Raw genomic sequence first — 16,641 nt, forward strand, 5'->3', positions numbered from 1 at the left:
GTAGCGATACCCAAATCAACTGTCCTACCACTGATCTATATTCTGTTAACTCCTATTGTCCGAATACTCTATTACCTGTAAATCTTCTGGCTTCTGGTTCTCTTATAGAATTTATATACTGCCACTGATTAAGACAAATTCCATTTTCCTTATGCTCTACTATTACTCCTATGTACTTGAAACTTTTACTCTCTTGTTCTCCTACTTGCGATTTCCCTTTCAATTTCCCAGTTGTTTCTTTTAAAAATCCTTCAGTTCCTCCATAGCAAAAATCATCTACATGTGTACATAAAATACCGTTCAATTTATTGTCTTTCTTCCAAAAGAATATATTAGGTTCTAATCTACTCCTCTCGTCTTTAAGCTCCTCCACCACTTTACCACCTTACAATACCATGCCTTTGATGCATCCTTGAGCCAGTAAACAGTTTTCTTCAATTTCCATAATCCACTCCAACCATCTTGACTAGGTGGTTTTAAATATACCTCGCGTTGTATTTCATCACCTTGTAGATATGCAGTTTTTACATATAACGTATAACAATTCCAGTCTTTCAGTTTTATTACTGTCAAACAAAATTTTAAAATTTTGGCATTGCATGTAGGACCATTTTTTCCCATTCAGCCATTTCTTCTTCAAAACCTCTAGCCACCAATCTTGCTTTACTTATCCTTTCCCCCCCTTTTACCTTTTCAGTTACTATCCATCTTGTAGATATAGCTTTTTGTCCAATATCATTTACTGCCTTATATACCTTGTTTTCTCTCCAACTGTGTAGTTTCTTCTCTTTAGCTTCAATTACACTTCTGTTTTCAAATACTAGCAAAACCTCTTCATCTTCAATTTTTTCTACATGGCTATAATCTCTTTAAGTTAACCCATCCCTTGTCACCTGACTGTGAGTCTTCTACATTGTACGAATCAGCCCAAGATTTGCTTGATCTTTGCCCTGCAAGACTCAATATAGTCCACTCTTCTACTTGTCCTTTGTTTTTGTTTATAGCCCTAACTCTGTTTCCCTTTCTGACTTTGGGTATCTCTTCTATTAACTCATCTTCTATTACCTCACTTTCTTCTGTTACCTCACTTTCTCTGTTACCTCACTTTCCCCTTCATCTTCTAGTGTTTCCTCTGCCAAATCTCTTTCTGTAGTCTCTTCTGTATCTGCATTCCTTCTCCAGCCAGTTACCATCTCCTTTCCTTCCTGCCCATCTATATTTCCTTCCTTTGATGCAAGGGATTCTTCCTTCACAGTGTGTGTTTTGTCTATTTTAAGTATCTTCTCTTTTTCTGGTGATAGTCTTTGAATCCTAGTAACATGCATTCTTGCTGCTTCTCTCAAAGAATCCCCATGTTTAACCACTACTATTTTACCTGATACTCCCACTACCTGAGCAGGTCCTCTCCATTCATTTTCACTTTCTCTCTTATAGAATCCTCGTCTCCCACTACTGCTTCTTCAAATTTATGTTCTCTGACATTTTTGTTTAGAGCAATTCGTATTTTATTACAAGACTCATTTTTTTATAAACACTTCTCTGGCCTTATATATTGCATTCAGTGTATCTCTTACTATGCTTTCTTCCTTACCGTTCTCTCTGCTTGCAGGACTTGAACTTTCTTCTCCCATTAAATTAGGCAAAGAAGGGTTTTTCCCAAATACTTATTGGTTAGGGGAGAAACCACCATTATTTATTAAGCAATTCCTAGCACTCACTACCCATCTTAATGCTATGGACCAGTCCACTTCCTCCTCATCTTTCATCTTTCTTAAGCTTTCTTTCATTATGCCTGCTGTCTTTGCACACAGTCCATTACTCCATGGAGATTCTGATGCTGTGGCTAGTACTTGAATATTCCATCTTTCTGCCATCCGCCTTACTTTTTCATTTTGAAATTCTCCCCCATTGTCTGATAATATTTTGGAAGGTACCCCAAATATAGCAAACCAACCGTCAAAAAGTGTCTTTATAACAGTTTCTGGTTTCTTGTCTTTTATCCAAAAAGCCTGACAATACCTTGTTGCCATATCTACCATTACCAAGAACTTTCTCTCTTATGTCTCTCCCACATCCATTGCTACAACTTCATTAAATGTCTTACTCCAAGAAAATTGCAGTACTGGTTTAGCTGGTTTTCTTTTATATCTTTTACATACCTCACAACTTGCAATTAAGTCTGTTAGTAACTTTTTTATTTCCTCTTTTTCCTTCTCTCTCAAACCATCACTCCGCTGTGCTTCTTCTGTTAGCTTCCATATTTTATCTCCACTTCCGTGGCCAAATTGTAGATGTAACTTCATCATTGCACCTTTAATTTCCCTTAGACTCTTTCCCTTCCAACCCTCCAATAATAATTCTTCTACCTTCCTCCTCAAAATTGGTATTCTTAAATGGCCCTGTCTGTCTTCTCTTAACTTTACCTTCATTTCCCCTAATACTTATATTTTAACACAATTCTCCTGTAAAATTATGGTCATCCCCATTTTACTCATGGTTTTCTTACCTATTAACCATGGTCCATCACCCTGCAAAATTTCTATCTTCAAATAAAACTTTCTGTTTTTCATTATCACTGGTATTTCCATTACTCCTTTCGACTTGTATGATGACTCACCGAAATTAAGTACTTTATTAGACTCTTTCTTAGTATCATTCATTCTCCTCAACTCTTCCTGATTCAAACCCACAGCAATGCGTGCTAGTCACAATTCCCCACAAACTGTTGACTTACATCCTGTGTCTAAAATTGCATCAACCTCTTCCCAAGATGATTCTTCTGTTTTGCTAACTTCTCCTATATAAACTTTTTCTTCTTCTTGTCCAGTTTCTGATTTCTTCTTATTTTGAAAATTCTGAGGACAATCTCTGGCCCAATGCCATTCCGATTTGCATATAGCACACAATGTTACTTTCCCATCTTTATTTAAAGGATTTCTTCCACCTCTACCTCGATTCACCTTTCCCTGATATCTTTGATTTTTCCACCCTTGCCCAAAATTCTCACAACCTTCTGATCCCAACCATTTGTTTTTGATCTTCTGTGAGATTCGATTGTTCTAGTACATGAAAACCTTTTGCTTCCCCTTCAAGCATGCTTTTCCCTAGTGCCCTACTATGCTCTGACTCTGCCTTTTCATACCTAATTATAAAATATTTCATCTTTTCACTAGATTCTCTTTCTATTTTAAAATAGTTTTTCATTTTACTGTAATTTTCTATTAACGGATCTTTTAGATACACTTCATCTAGTTTGGATAGGATTATCTTTGAACCCTCTCTTTCTATTCCTTCTGTTACTTCTAAAGCTTTCCCTTTTAAGCTCATTGTTATCTCTATCCCCAGATATTTCACTTCTTCTCCACACACCTCAAGCCAATCTTCGACTTGTCCTCTCCATCCTTTATAATCGCCCTGTGCCCTGCTAAATCTCGGACAGTCTCTTCTCCATTTCATCTCCCAAAGTTTACCATCAGATCCGTCCATTTTTAACGAACCACGCTCTGCTACCACTTGAAAATTTTGCTAGCCTAACCTGTCCTTAAATGATTCAGTTATGTGATCCACTCACCTGTTCACATTGTTCTTTTTTCACTGTGCAATCCAGCTTAAGACAACAAATACCACAAAACAGACTTACAACCCAACTATTATCGACCTAACCTTCAGAGAGTTATCTCTTCCCTGCCACCATTTGTTCAACACTCCCACCCGCGTTTTCGTCCTATGGCATCACTTCCTGTGACGTCACAACAAGAACATACTTTTTAAACATAAGGAATAAACGTCTTATAAAATTAAACGTGTTTTCTTTTTTTATTTTTATACATTTTGTAATGCCCATACCACTTCACCAATGCAGAAAATAAAAATAAAATAGTGACTAACTTATAAAACTAACATATAATCAGTCGACATTTTCGCTTGTACTCTCTCTCCCAAGGAAGAAGTGTATAAGGATACATCTTCCTCCTGGCTTCGTGAAACGATCGAAGGAGGTACTCGGCAGCTGACGACAACGATACCAGTACCTTCCACCAGAGAGCTCACGAAGCCGATGCCTTGGTCCATCCCTCGCATTCTGGAAGTTTTTGTCGGGCTGGAAGCAAGACGTGGTCTCTTAGACCACACACTTGTCTTCCTATGGTCTTACCCACAGGCCCTTAGAACCTTTTTTCCTTGGCCCTGTGGTGGCTGCTCAACAAGTTATGTTTTCTTACCCGGCTCCTACAAGAGGACGAGTAGCATCTCGCCTAAGGTGTTGGTTCTGGAAGTGAGAAGGATACCGAGAGTGACAGGCCTCTCTTCCTCCTTCCCCGTTCTTCTACTTCTCCTCCTTCAGGATGAGAATAGGACTCAAACCAACACGTGCTGGACCTGGCGCTGATGCGGTAAGACTATGCATCGAGCACCCGTTCTATTTTTCTCCTAGAATCATAAAATCAATTCTGCTCCTTCCTCAAGCAAGGGGAGGAAGGAGAGTCTGGCAATAAGGGAAACCCTATTTCAGCTTTTCCCTACTGCATCCGACTCTAAGATTCTTCCAGCCTATTTTGTATGAGTCACATTTCCTCACTCATGCAAAAAGGTCCAGTATCTGACATTTGATCTTGCAGTTCCTACACTCCAATCAATATGTCAGAGGCTCGGGTACTCCTTGCTCTTTCAACCAGTAGGAGGAGCCCAGGTGTGAAGAACTCCAGTCAGTTCAGGAGACTCACTCAGATTCCTCCCTCCAACCAGTGAGTCTTCCTAATGTAAAGGACCGATGGTTTGTATATCGTGTCGGAACAAATCACAATTTTTGAAAGTAAATTGTATTTTTCCTAACTATACAAACTTGAGGTCCTTTACATTATATATTATGCATTATATATTATGCCCACCTCATGCTACCCCTCAATCTGAACATGGGCTGAAAGATAAACTGGAATGTTTACATCTGGGCGGGCGGGTACTCCTGCCTGCCTGGCGATGGTTACTGCCTAACCACCTTGCTCAAGGGTTTAACAACCGTTTCCAGCCTACGCTGAAAGTAATTCTCCTAATGTAAAGGACCTCAGGATTATATAGTTAGGGAAATTACAATTTACTTTCAAAAATTGATATTTTTGAGTCACACTCAAAGATCCAAGAAGACAATCTCTCTATATTTGAAGTAAGAGCTCATGAGGTTAGAGCAGTTGCCACTTCATTGGCTTTTAAGAAAAACTTGTCGCTCCCCATGATTCTCCAGCCAGCAGACTGGAAGTCAAAATCAGTGTTCGTCTCCCATTATTTGTATGATGTGGAGACAATCTATGATAATTGCAGTACGTTAAGCCCATTGGCTGTGGTTGGCATGGTATTGGGGGAAGAAGTATAGGGGGTATACCTTCCAATCCTCTATTAGTGCAGCAGATTGCTGTAAAAATCGTTCAGATAGTGAAACAAGCATGAAATTTGGCACAAACATTCCTAAGACTACGCTCTCTTAGAAAAGGGCGCTGGCCACCTGAAAATCCAAGATGGCGGCTATTTTTCAAAATGGCACGCCATCTATGTTGAATTCACTGGTTTGGGAGCATCTATTGGATGGAATATGCCAGTTTTTTTTTTAAACCTCGACTTTTAGGTTATAAAAATGTTCCATACCACACATTTTATTGAAAACCCTTACTAAATGAATTGTAACCAAGATGGCGTACAAAATGGTTGCCATAAAAGTTTTTTTTTTCTATCCACAGCGCTAGACATAGAGACCAACTGTTTTTATTTAATGGTATATTCATGTGATCAGACAGTTTAACTAATATGCTATTTTCAACTGAAATAGTAATGGTATGGTCACATACAACATTGTGTCTAAGACTGTAACCATAAAAAAAGAAAAGAAGAGAAATACGGACTAAACGCAACCAATCTATGTATAGGTCTCTCAACCTACACCTTTGAAAAATTCGAGGATAAGAAGGTAGGCATAGCATGACACGTTGGATGCTCAAGCAAGATTATCTACTGAAGAGAGGGCAATATTTATCTAGACTTCACATTTGCAAGTGCACAGAGCTGTGCAGGGGAAGACCCAGCTTGTAGCACTTGCACCTTTCCGACAGCCTGCTTTGCATCCACATTTGGTAGCTGTTGGCAACTCTTGGCTAAGGGCGAGTTGGTTGTCCAGAGGACTTGCCATGCTTCACCAGACTTTGCCATCCCCACTCAGCAGGGTTCTCTGGCTGTGGCTGACACTGGGTGGCCTGCCCCACACAAACCAGCCTGGTCGCAGCACGCTTGGTGTGTTGGAGAGAGCTCCCCTGGTTGGTGGAATGGCCTCATATGCCCTTTGTTTTCTGGCAAACATATCAAGTCTAGCCTCATCCACAGTGCCAGCAGTGCTGGATCTTTCATACATAAGTATGACAAACCTCTCCAGGACCTTCAGGTCACTCTCTTCCACTCTGAGAGGGGTAGTGACTCAGTTTGGAGAACACAGTGGAGGCCTCTGGAAAGATGTTCCATGTCTGCCAGGCGGTCTTCTTGCCCTTGCTCGGAGAAGGCTGACACTGTATCACAGCCTGTGAACGCATGGAAGAAGAGCATGCCATTCACCTTCTCCTGGCCCAGAGAGTTGCACAGGTCATGCACAGCAATCCAGCGCAGGCTCTGGCCTTGGCCAAATGCCACCCATAGCTTCTCTAGCCCTAGATTGTGGAGAGTGGAGAAAGCACTGACTGCAACGACAAGAACATCTGTGTCATTTGCTTTAACCGTGATGGTCTTGGCTCCATGTTCTGTGGCATATTTGGCATGGAGAAAGATGCGGTGTCAGCTTCCTCATGAGAGCACTTTTCCAGTCCCTGAAGACTAGCCTCATGAGTGCTGAGGACAGCAGACCCTTTAAATGGCAATGACAACATTTGTGGCAGACATCTGGGCAACTTGTCTGCCAGGAACTGGAACAACTCTGTCTTGTTGGCATCGTGTCTTAGGAAATTGCGCCAGTTGGATGGAATTGTGTTCTTGTCTGTCACCTTGCGCCTTCCTCCTTGACCACGTTGGAGCCTGGTCTCAGCTTTGAGGCTGGATGTATTGTATACATCAAATACAAGATGTGATGATGTAAGGATTGTATCACAGGCAAGAAGTCGCAAAGTGCATAGCCCTCAAAGGTCTTTCCCTTTCTTTGGTGGCAAGGCATGGACCAAAGCTGATCCATCTACAGTGAGGACATCAGTCTTTGGTTCTTTGTCTTCTAGTGTAACATGACTCTCCAGGACCGAGGTCAGCTGAGACTTCTGACATGTGTACAGCCTACCACCCTCACTAAGGGGAAGCTGGGAATGTTTGATTCTCGTGCTGGAAGAATTCCTGCAGATCACATTCACGGCTCTGACAGGATATAAATAGCTTTGAGAAAAGCATTGTGTACCCATCATGGTCTAGGACATGATGACTTGGAGGTGATGTCAAGTGCTCACCTCTTTTTGTCCTTCTGACAAAGACAACACAAACTCCAGTTTGTTTTCTACTGCTCAATATTGGATTGGCATCACATTCTGCCATGATTTCACTTTTGATTAAGGCCGAGGGTTATCCTTTTACCACCTTAAACAAAGCACACATTCCTGTATGGGATTCAACTAGGTTGGTCTCCTACACCTAGCCCGATCATTCATCCAGTGCCATTTAAGTCCCGTGTGATCTGTACACCATCCGGGTAAGTACATGAACCATCATGTACAGCCCCCATACCCTTGGCTCGGCTCTCCCAGCTGGCACATCCTGTCTATTCAGGTGCGGCTATCTAACTATAGCTGGTCTGGGGCTGTTAGAAAGCATTTGGGACACTAAACTAAACTATACTACAACTACTAGTCTAAGACTACAGGATTAGTAAAGCTGGATTAGCTGGCACTGAACCCCATGCTGAGTTACACAGCAGTGATGTCACCAGTGTGCCCTGGTTGTGTGCAGACATACACTCTTTTACATTTATTAATTTTCCTTCAAAATTGATGAGTTATTCGAAAGAGATGGCCTCATTAGGATCTAAAACCACAGAAACCAAGATCCATGCTTAAAAGCGATAATTGTTGAGCGGGCATTATTTCTCATTATAATTATTGTTTCTACCTTTTCTTGGCAGCCATATAGCCCCCATATTTAAAGGTAAACTGTACTGGGAAGCTACAGAAACATAATATTCACAAGAAATAGTATGGAAGAGCTTTACCATATTGCTAGAAGCAAATACATGCCATTCTAGTGAAAAATTAGCCAAAATCTGTCGATACTGGCCACCATCTTGGAATTTGGGCGCCACATTAAATTTTTTTTTTATGGCCAGCGCCCTTTTCTGATAGAGGGAACTTTAAAGAGCACTTGTGCAAAATTTCATGCTTGTTTCACTATCTGAGCGATTCTTATGAAATATGCAATTATCTGCTGCACTATATCTCCTTGCCTTGTTCAAGGATACTGAGTTTTGGGATACCTGGTGGTGCCTTGTACCAGGAGTACCCACTAGTCCTTGGTTTTTAATGGTTGGGTGATGGTTTTTAATGTTGTGTGGTAACGAATTTCTGGTTGTATTTATTGTACTGCACCCGGGGCAAGGGCATTTATTTTGTAAGGCCTTGTCAGTCTTTGGAGTATTGTACTCCTCGACTGCATGGTTCTCCCACTGAAGTAGAGAAGACTCTCGGCTTTACTGCCATGTCACTACAGGTTGAGATGAGCGCCAACCAGAGGCAGTATCTTCCTGCTGCAGCTCTCTCATTAGACAAGGTTACAACAAGCTACCTTTCTAATTCAAATTCATCTCCTCTGTTGATTGTTTTTGGATGGAAAATATCCATGCTTCCCACCTCCTGTCAATGTCGGATTCAGCTATGTAGTTACTTGGTAAGTTACTTATATAAAAATGACATTTTTATGATAAAATAGTTTTATATATGCTTACCAAGTAAATACATGATCAAAGCCCTCCCACCTCCCCTCTCATGGACATGGGACACAAACAAATTGGGCTCTTCAGCATTGTTATACCTATTCTTCCCCCGGTAGTGGGCGGGGTCTAATTACCTACACTATTTCATCATAAGAATGCCATTTTTTCCCTTAGATAATAAGTCTGTAAATGCCCCATGGTACATAGCTGTTTGGTTAGTCCCTTTTTTTTCAAGATAGGCAGTTTTCTTTATTGTTGTGATTATATGAGAGCCATGTTGTCAGATTCTTATTCTCTGTAGCTAAGATTTTCACTATTTGGTTTTCAGCTGCATATTCACAATTTCTTGATGTTTTGCTGTGTTATGTTTGTATGCTAAACATTTTTTCATGAAGCTCTACCTGGGCCTTGTAGTTGCCTTTGTAGATGCTCTTGGGCATGGCCTGAAAGATTTATTCATGAATGACTTATGTTTTATCCATACAGTAGGTTGTCAGGACTTCTGAATTATATCTTGAGACTTATGATGCTTATCCAAAGAATTTAATCTTGACTACTGAAAATTGAAGTAAGGTAAAGCTGAAACAGTACAACCAATGAGGGAAGAGTCCAAAGGTACCAAATAAAGAGTAATAGGCAGGAAGCAAATACAGCTGTGGATAGAAGGGATGTTGCAAAGAACCTTCGGTACTGTTTACAGTGTGCTTTGTAGGAGTATTTTGCAGGCACTACCCCTTATGATGAAAATGGATTTGTGAAGCCTCCTCCCAATGAAGAGACTGTAGTACATTACATTTTAGTAAAACAAAATTTTTTTCAGGTGGAGACAATGACCAAAAACACAGTTGAGTTCGACACACCATTCAGAGAACTTGGTTTTCCTGGTGCTCCTTTCCGATCCACTGTTTTACTACAGCCCACTTCAGGTATGAACAAAGATAGTTCTCTTTCAGTACAGAAGTTGCATTAATTGGCCAATTGTAGTTCAAACAAGTATCACTGTCAATGTGGATAGTTCAGACAAGTATCACTCAATATGGATATTGTTTTAAAATTACTTAATCGTGTCATTTTGCTTATTAGGGGAGAGATTTTCATTACTTTTTTTTTTTTTTCTGAACAGGTTGTATAGTTAATTTAACAGAGTGGCCTCCATTTGTTATTGTATTGGATGAGGTGGAACTTGTTCACTTTGAAAGAGTCCAGTTCCATCTGAAGAATTTTGATATGGTGTTTGTCTTCAAGGATTACTCAAGGAAGACCGCTATGATTAATGCTATTCCTATGAATATGCTGGACCATGTGAAAGAATGGTTAAAGTAAGTACAGTCAAAACTGCCTCCTAATATTGTTTAGTAGCTTATCAGTCGTAGTACTGAATGAAAGTCAGTTTTTAGGGGGTACCACTCTGGTGGCACAATTTGTAGGCCAAGCATGAGAGTGGCTGATGAGAGATACAAGGAAATGGTGATATCAGACATCAGAAGTTGATAAGGATACTGTTTAATTGGTTTATTTGCATTTATCATGAATTGTATATATAAAAATATGGAATAGAAGGAATGAGGAAGAATAACTATATTTATTGTTTGTTGTTGCTATGATTATTATGTCTTTATGTTACTTGTATGTACTTGCATCAAGATTTTAAGGTTATCTGCAGTATGGGAATATTGTAGGTATTTTCACCGCTGGACTCAATATGTAAACAACTTGGAAATTATTCTGGAGTCTTTAAATTTATTCCTGGTATGTTAAGAGTGAGAAGTGAAGTAGGTATTGTCAAGAGGGCAGTAAGAAAAGAAGAATAGATTGATGAAGTGGATGGAGATAACTAGATCTTTGTAAATGAAAGTATCCCATTTGTAGACTGACCAAGGACTGGATATGTGCATCAAGCCTGCACTGCTGTGTTCCAAAACTTTGCCACAGACAAAGGAAACTTTAAGTTTTTGGAAAAGTTTGAATATATTCTTCGTGGAAAATCATACTGTGGAGAAGTAAATTACACAGATGTCATTTTGAACATGTGATGAGCAAGGGATGAGAAAAAACTAATCAGAAAAGCAGTAGATAAGGAAGTAGCAGGATGAAAACTTGTAGGTAGAATCAAGAAATTGTGGGAATTTGGAATAGAGGAAGTTTCAGTCCAGATGGTTAGACATAAAGCTCAAGACAGAAGAGATTGGAGAGAACCTATAATTCCCTGAAGGAAAAGGCATATTAGAAATGTCAACAAGGTCTTATGATATTAGAAAATGGTGAACTGCCTTTGTTCTTGCAATGAATTTGGTCTGTATGAAATGCAGTACAGTAGAGTGAAGGTACTTTGGAAGTGACTCACCCATAAAAAGTTTTGATGGGAATTATTTTCTTGAACATCCAGTACCATTCCCTTTAGAGTATTGACATGTGGAATATGTAACTGCAAGCCACAGTTCCTGAATTATTTGAACAGTATCCTCAGAAAGTGCATGAAGACTAGAGTGTAAATATTCTCGTATTGATAAAAAATTATGGATTTAGAAACACCACAAAACAGAAAACATGTTCAAGTCTATATAATTTTATGTACTTAAGTTCTCAGTATGTAATTAAAATATTTTCATATTTGACTCTTCGTTTGTTTTTTGGTATTATAATATTGAAAAGCTTTACAGAATTGTCCTTAACCCTTTTAGATTCCAGGTGGAAGCCCAAAACTTCTGGTACATAGGAGTATTTTTCTTATATTATTTGCTGTGAATCTTGCTTAGTGGTACAGAGCTGGTTATGGTGTCATTTAAAAGCTGAATGCTTTCTATTTGCTGTAGTATATTTAAAAATGACAAAATTCATAATGTCGAATATTTCACCAATTTTTTTTTCTTCTTCTTCTTCTTCCATACAAATGACAGCATTTGTAGTCGTCAGAATTCCAAGGTTGACATTTGCATGAGGGCAAATGATGTCATCAGTCCCTCAAAAGGTTAAGTTTGTGGTGGTATGCAAACTAAATATATCCTGTATTCAGTAAATTAAAAATAAAATAACAACTTTCCAGCTCCTGTGATATCCGCTACTCAGAGGGAGTGCAGTCACTCAACTGGGCTAAAGTCATGAAGACAATCATTGATGATCCTGATGGCTTCTTTGAGCAGGTTTGTCTCTTGGAACTTTAAGGCTTACTTTAAAGTTTTGAGGTCTTATTAATTGTAAACATCAATAATAAGTGGTTAATACTTTTAAATAAAATCCTACATTTGTGAGTTGTGTATTTCTAGAAGGAATATTTTTTACCAAATCAAAATTTTATTTTCAACAAGCCATTTTCTATATTGTAGGTTTGAGACGTTGGGTAAAGGAATGTTACACCATGTATCTGTGCTGTGTTCTCCTATGTAAGGGTTCATTTGTTACAAGATTGAACAACATGAAACCATCGCCATAATTCTTTTGGAAATCTATCTCATCCTTTAGATTCCATCAGTATTTAATGTTCCAAGCAGTGAAATTTCAGAGAAGCCTATTTTCATTAAAACTGGCACATTTTGTAAAACCCAATTTCTCTTGTAGGGTGGATGGTCCTTCTTAGATCCTGACTCAGATGAGGAGGAACAGCAAGAAGAGGAGGAAGATTCTGAGGATGATGGAGCATATGCTCCAAGTGATGAGGACTTGGGCTCCGAAGAAGAAAGTGAAGACTATTCAGAGGGTGATTCTGAAGTCTCAGAATCTGATTATAGTGAAGGTAAATCTAATTTAAAAGAACTGACGAGAGACGTGAAATAGGGAATATTTGAATGTCCTGCATGTTGTATTGGATAATTAAAATTTTCATGTAAAAGAAAAGTTAGAGGGCATTATTTTTAAAGTAATGTATGCATCTTAATGGGTGCTAAGGAGAATTTTTTATTCATCTAGTAATATTCCTTTTCATGGGAGCTAATGATAACATAGTCAAGTTGATTTTGCTTTCTTACTTTTAGTAGTTTTCCTGTTTTCTTTGGTTTTCCCCTGCTTAGCTGTCCAACTTCTTTAATTTACTTTGATTTTCACTTCTCATTTATGAAAAATTCCTTTTTGCAATGATATTCATCATTCCTCCTTATGATGAAGTCAGTATAATTTTCACTAATTTGGTAACATCAGGTGGTATGAAATGTGTTCTATTGAACAACCACTCAGTGGTCTAAAGGCTGTCACTTTCCAGTGTGATATTTTAAGATATTTGGGTATGTGCTGATTCAAGGTTACACTGGACACAACTAATGGGTGTTACTAGTGACCCTTCAGGCCCTAGCTGTACCCACTTTTTAGCCTTTTACTTCTGCTTCCTTTCTTCCATCTTGCTGTCCAACCCCTCCAGAGTTCAACTTTAGAGCTATGTACTTCATCTCGTTTATTTATTCGATCTCTTTTATCTTGCTGTCCAACTTAGTGTAGAATGACCTAGTGTCCCAGTGCTTGGCTTTGTAGCCTAAATTTCATGTGTTTCAAGGTTAATTGGGTACATAATAGTACTATTATTGTTATAGTTTAACCAGACAAGTGACGTATATTGACTTGTGGGCCTAGTTCAAAAGTTTTGTTTTGAAATTAGCTGTGAAAATGTAAAGAGGACTATTAAAGAAAATGAAACAAAAGTGAAAGAAAAAAAAATTAAGCCGAGTTATAAGGAATCCCACATAACTAAATTTAGTTTTGCTAGGTGTGCTGCACAAAACACTGCAGGTGATCCATTTACTTGTCCAGGGGAAAAGGAATGAGAGAAAGTACCAAATGCTACAGTTGATATCTATTATTCTGATACAGAAGAAACAATACTTTTCAGGCTTGATCTTCTCCATTGGGTTCTGGATAGAGCAGTTGCCATTATGCTTGATGTTTTATATTACTTTAGTTGTGGAGAGGACCCGACACATGTTTATTCCTACAGGAATACAAACCATTGGTCTTTACATAGGAATTACCTTCATTGCAAGCTGGAGCAGGCTATTCTACACAACAAGGTTGTTCAGTAATTGAACTACTGGTGGGAGGGGCAAAGGACACCCTCACCAGCTCCCGTTGCTGAGTTGCGCAACCACTTGCCCTATAGCCTTTGTCCAGAGTGACATACTTCTCGCCTTCCTCTGCCCGATTGTTTGCCGGCTGTTCTCCTGCACTTCATCCTGGTTTTTCCCCTGCTTTGTTGTGCCTTGTGTGATACTGATTCAAGCCTAAACCCTGCCTTTGCCCTGGTGTGGGGAAATGCCGATGTAACTGCTTCCTTTCATCCATCGGTGTGGACCCTCACACCGTTTGCACAAAATGCCACAAACATGTATGCTCCATTACTGATCCTTGTGTAGAGTGTCGTGATTGGTCTGTGGAGCAGTGGATGAGGTTTGCTGGAAAGAGAAAATCCTGGAAGGCTGCCAGCCCGTCCTTGGAGGGGTATTCTCCAACGATGCCGGGTAGCTCCTTGTCTCTTCCCATGTAACTCCCCATTGCTGCTACCTCTTCTAGGGGAGAGCACTCCCCCCACATTCCCCTGTTGCTTCAGCAATGAGTGGTTCGCTTGGTAGGCTGCCAATCTTCCACCTGTCTCTACTGCATCAGTGACTGGAACTACAGTTTCAGTTACAGGATCCAAGTGAACCACGACTACGGTCACAGCACCTTCAGTTATTCATCCAGTCCCATTGACATCTACACTCCCTCCAATGTCTCCCAATGCCAAGGATCTTCTGGACAAGTTGTTAAAGAGGTACAAGCGACCCCAAGAGGACTTTGAAGAAGAGACCCCGTTCTCCTTCGTCATCATCATCGCCTTCTGCACCTGCCTTTGCCTCCTCCCCTTCTCCTTGCAAGGGTTCCATTGTTCGGACAGACCTGAGGAGGAAAATGGTGCTTCCCTTGGCCATAAGAAGGCCTGTTGGCTCTCTAACAGCATGTCTCCATGGAAGAAGCATTGGGACTTCTATGCAACTCTCCCTTGCCCCCAGACAGGGAACCCGCATCTCAGGTCTCCCCAGACATCCAAGGCGCGGAAGCAGCACAAGCTTGGGTCAGCCATGACACAGCTTCCATGAGCCAAGTCTGTGTACATGGATCCCCCATGTCCACCGATAACCAAGGCACCGATACCAGACAGTTAATGTCTCCCGTGTCTGGCAAAGAACCTTCTGCTGCAGGGGGCTCCAATGATTCATCCTGGAAGCTCATCCCCATCATGGACCCTCATGTAGCAAAGTCATCCATTGCACACTCCTATGCCTTGAACAGTCCACGTGCGCGGATCTCCCCAACCCAGGCTACTGAAGGTTCTTCCACCTGGGTTCCAACAGACTCACATGGCTACAGTAAGTATTCACAGTTGACGGACCAGGACACGGCCTACAGAGAGTGTGTAAGTGTGCAGCATGCAGGCCATACTGAACGTCAAATGAGGAGGATTTGGGTATGTTCCGCCGAGAGCTCACAAAGTTAAGGGCATCATACTGTCCCTCGCATTCAAGAAGAACCAGTGAGTACATCAGGTGCTGAGAGCAGAAGTGTGGTTGCACCAGACGACATTCACCTCTTTTTACCTGAGGGACATTGCCCGTAGTTCCTTGGACAGCTTTTCCTTTGGTCCTGTGGTGGCTGCTCAAAAAGTTGTGTAGCTCATGCAATTCCTCTAGTAGGACAGGTAGCATCTGGTCTAAGATGCATGGTTGTAAAAATGAAAGCGAGTGTGTGACTGCCCCCCCCCCCCCTTTCCTTTTCTCATGCCTCTCCTCTTCCGGCGGGCAGAAGAAAATTTTTCAAGCTGTCTTGCTGGACGGGCACAGATGCAGGTGAGTAATCAGCCTTTCTGTTTTTTCCATTGATATGATATAATAGAAGCAAGTCCTGCCCTCTCTGGCAAGGGGAGAGAGGGATTACCAGTAAAACTAACCCGTTGCTTATTTTTAGCTTTAATGTCTCTGACAGTATTCTTCAAAGCCTTTTTTGAAATAATGTTGCTTCCAAACCCATTGCTGTAAAAAGCCTGGAGGTCTTACAGTTCAGCACAGAATTGTTCCCCTGATCAGAGGCATGGGCTACTTCCTTTGCTCGACATTGCATGACCAGGAAAAGTCCTAGGTGAGGCGAGCCTCCTGTCAGTTATGAAGCTTACTCAGATCATCCTACCAATCAGTAAGTCTTCCTATGTAAAGATTGATGGTTTGTATTCGTGTAGGAATAAATATCAAATTTTGGAAGTAATTTGTATTTTTCCTAGCATACAAACCTGAGATCTTTACATACACTGCCTGCCTCTAGCCACCCCTCATTCTGATACCTGGGTAAGTGGTTGTGCAACTCAGCGAAGAGAGGTGTTGAGGGTACCCCTCGCCCCTCCTACCAGTATTTCAGTTATTGAACAACCTTGTGTGAAGAATAGCCTGCTCTAGCTTGTGCTGAAGGTAATTCCTATGTAAATATGTCGGGTTTGTATGCTATGAAAAATACAAATTACTTCTAAAATTTGTCATTTTTCCTTTGGTACAGCCTGGGTAATACACTTCCTAGGGGAAAATACATTACAATAGAAATAAGTGGTGGTTGTTGTAAGGTTAACCATTGTAACACTTGTTTGGTACAATGTAGATGGTACTTAAGGTTCTGTGTGTAATTTCTTTGGCTCCAGCTGCATTGTCTTGTACTTTCTTTGATCTTTTCCTACATATGATTCCAATGCTTAAATTATACCTTGCTCTGTT

General features: G+C 40.4%; 1 protein-coding gene across 4 annotated transcripts in view; it reads left to right on the top strand.

The window, feature by feature from the left end:
* dre4 (SPT16 homolog, facilitates chromatin remodeling subunit dre4) overlaps positions 1-16,641 on the top strand; it is a 94,278-nt gene that overhangs the window by 57,221 nt on the left and 20,416 nt on the right. For all 4 annotated transcript variants that reach the window (XM_067134187.1, XM_067134179.1, XM_067134197.1 and 1 more), the window contains exons 17-20: positions 9,750-9,855; positions 10,053-10,248; positions 11,973-12,069; positions 12,485-12,659. In XM_067134187.1, coding sequence (XP_066990288.1) covers positions 9,750-9,855; positions 10,053-10,248; positions 11,973-12,069; positions 12,485-12,659 — 574 coding nt within the window. The remainder of the gene's footprint in view (positions 1-9,749; positions 9,856-10,052; positions 10,249-11,972; positions 12,070-12,484; positions 12,660-16,641) is intronic.

The sequence above is a fragment of the Macrobrachium rosenbergii genome, chromosome 3 (genome assembly GCF_040412425.1).
Source record: "Macrobrachium rosenbergii isolate ZJJX-2024 chromosome 3, ASM4041242v1, whole genome shotgun sequence".
Lineage (NCBI taxonomy): Eukaryota > Metazoa > Arthropoda > Malacostraca > Decapoda > Palaemonidae > Macrobrachium > Macrobrachium rosenbergii.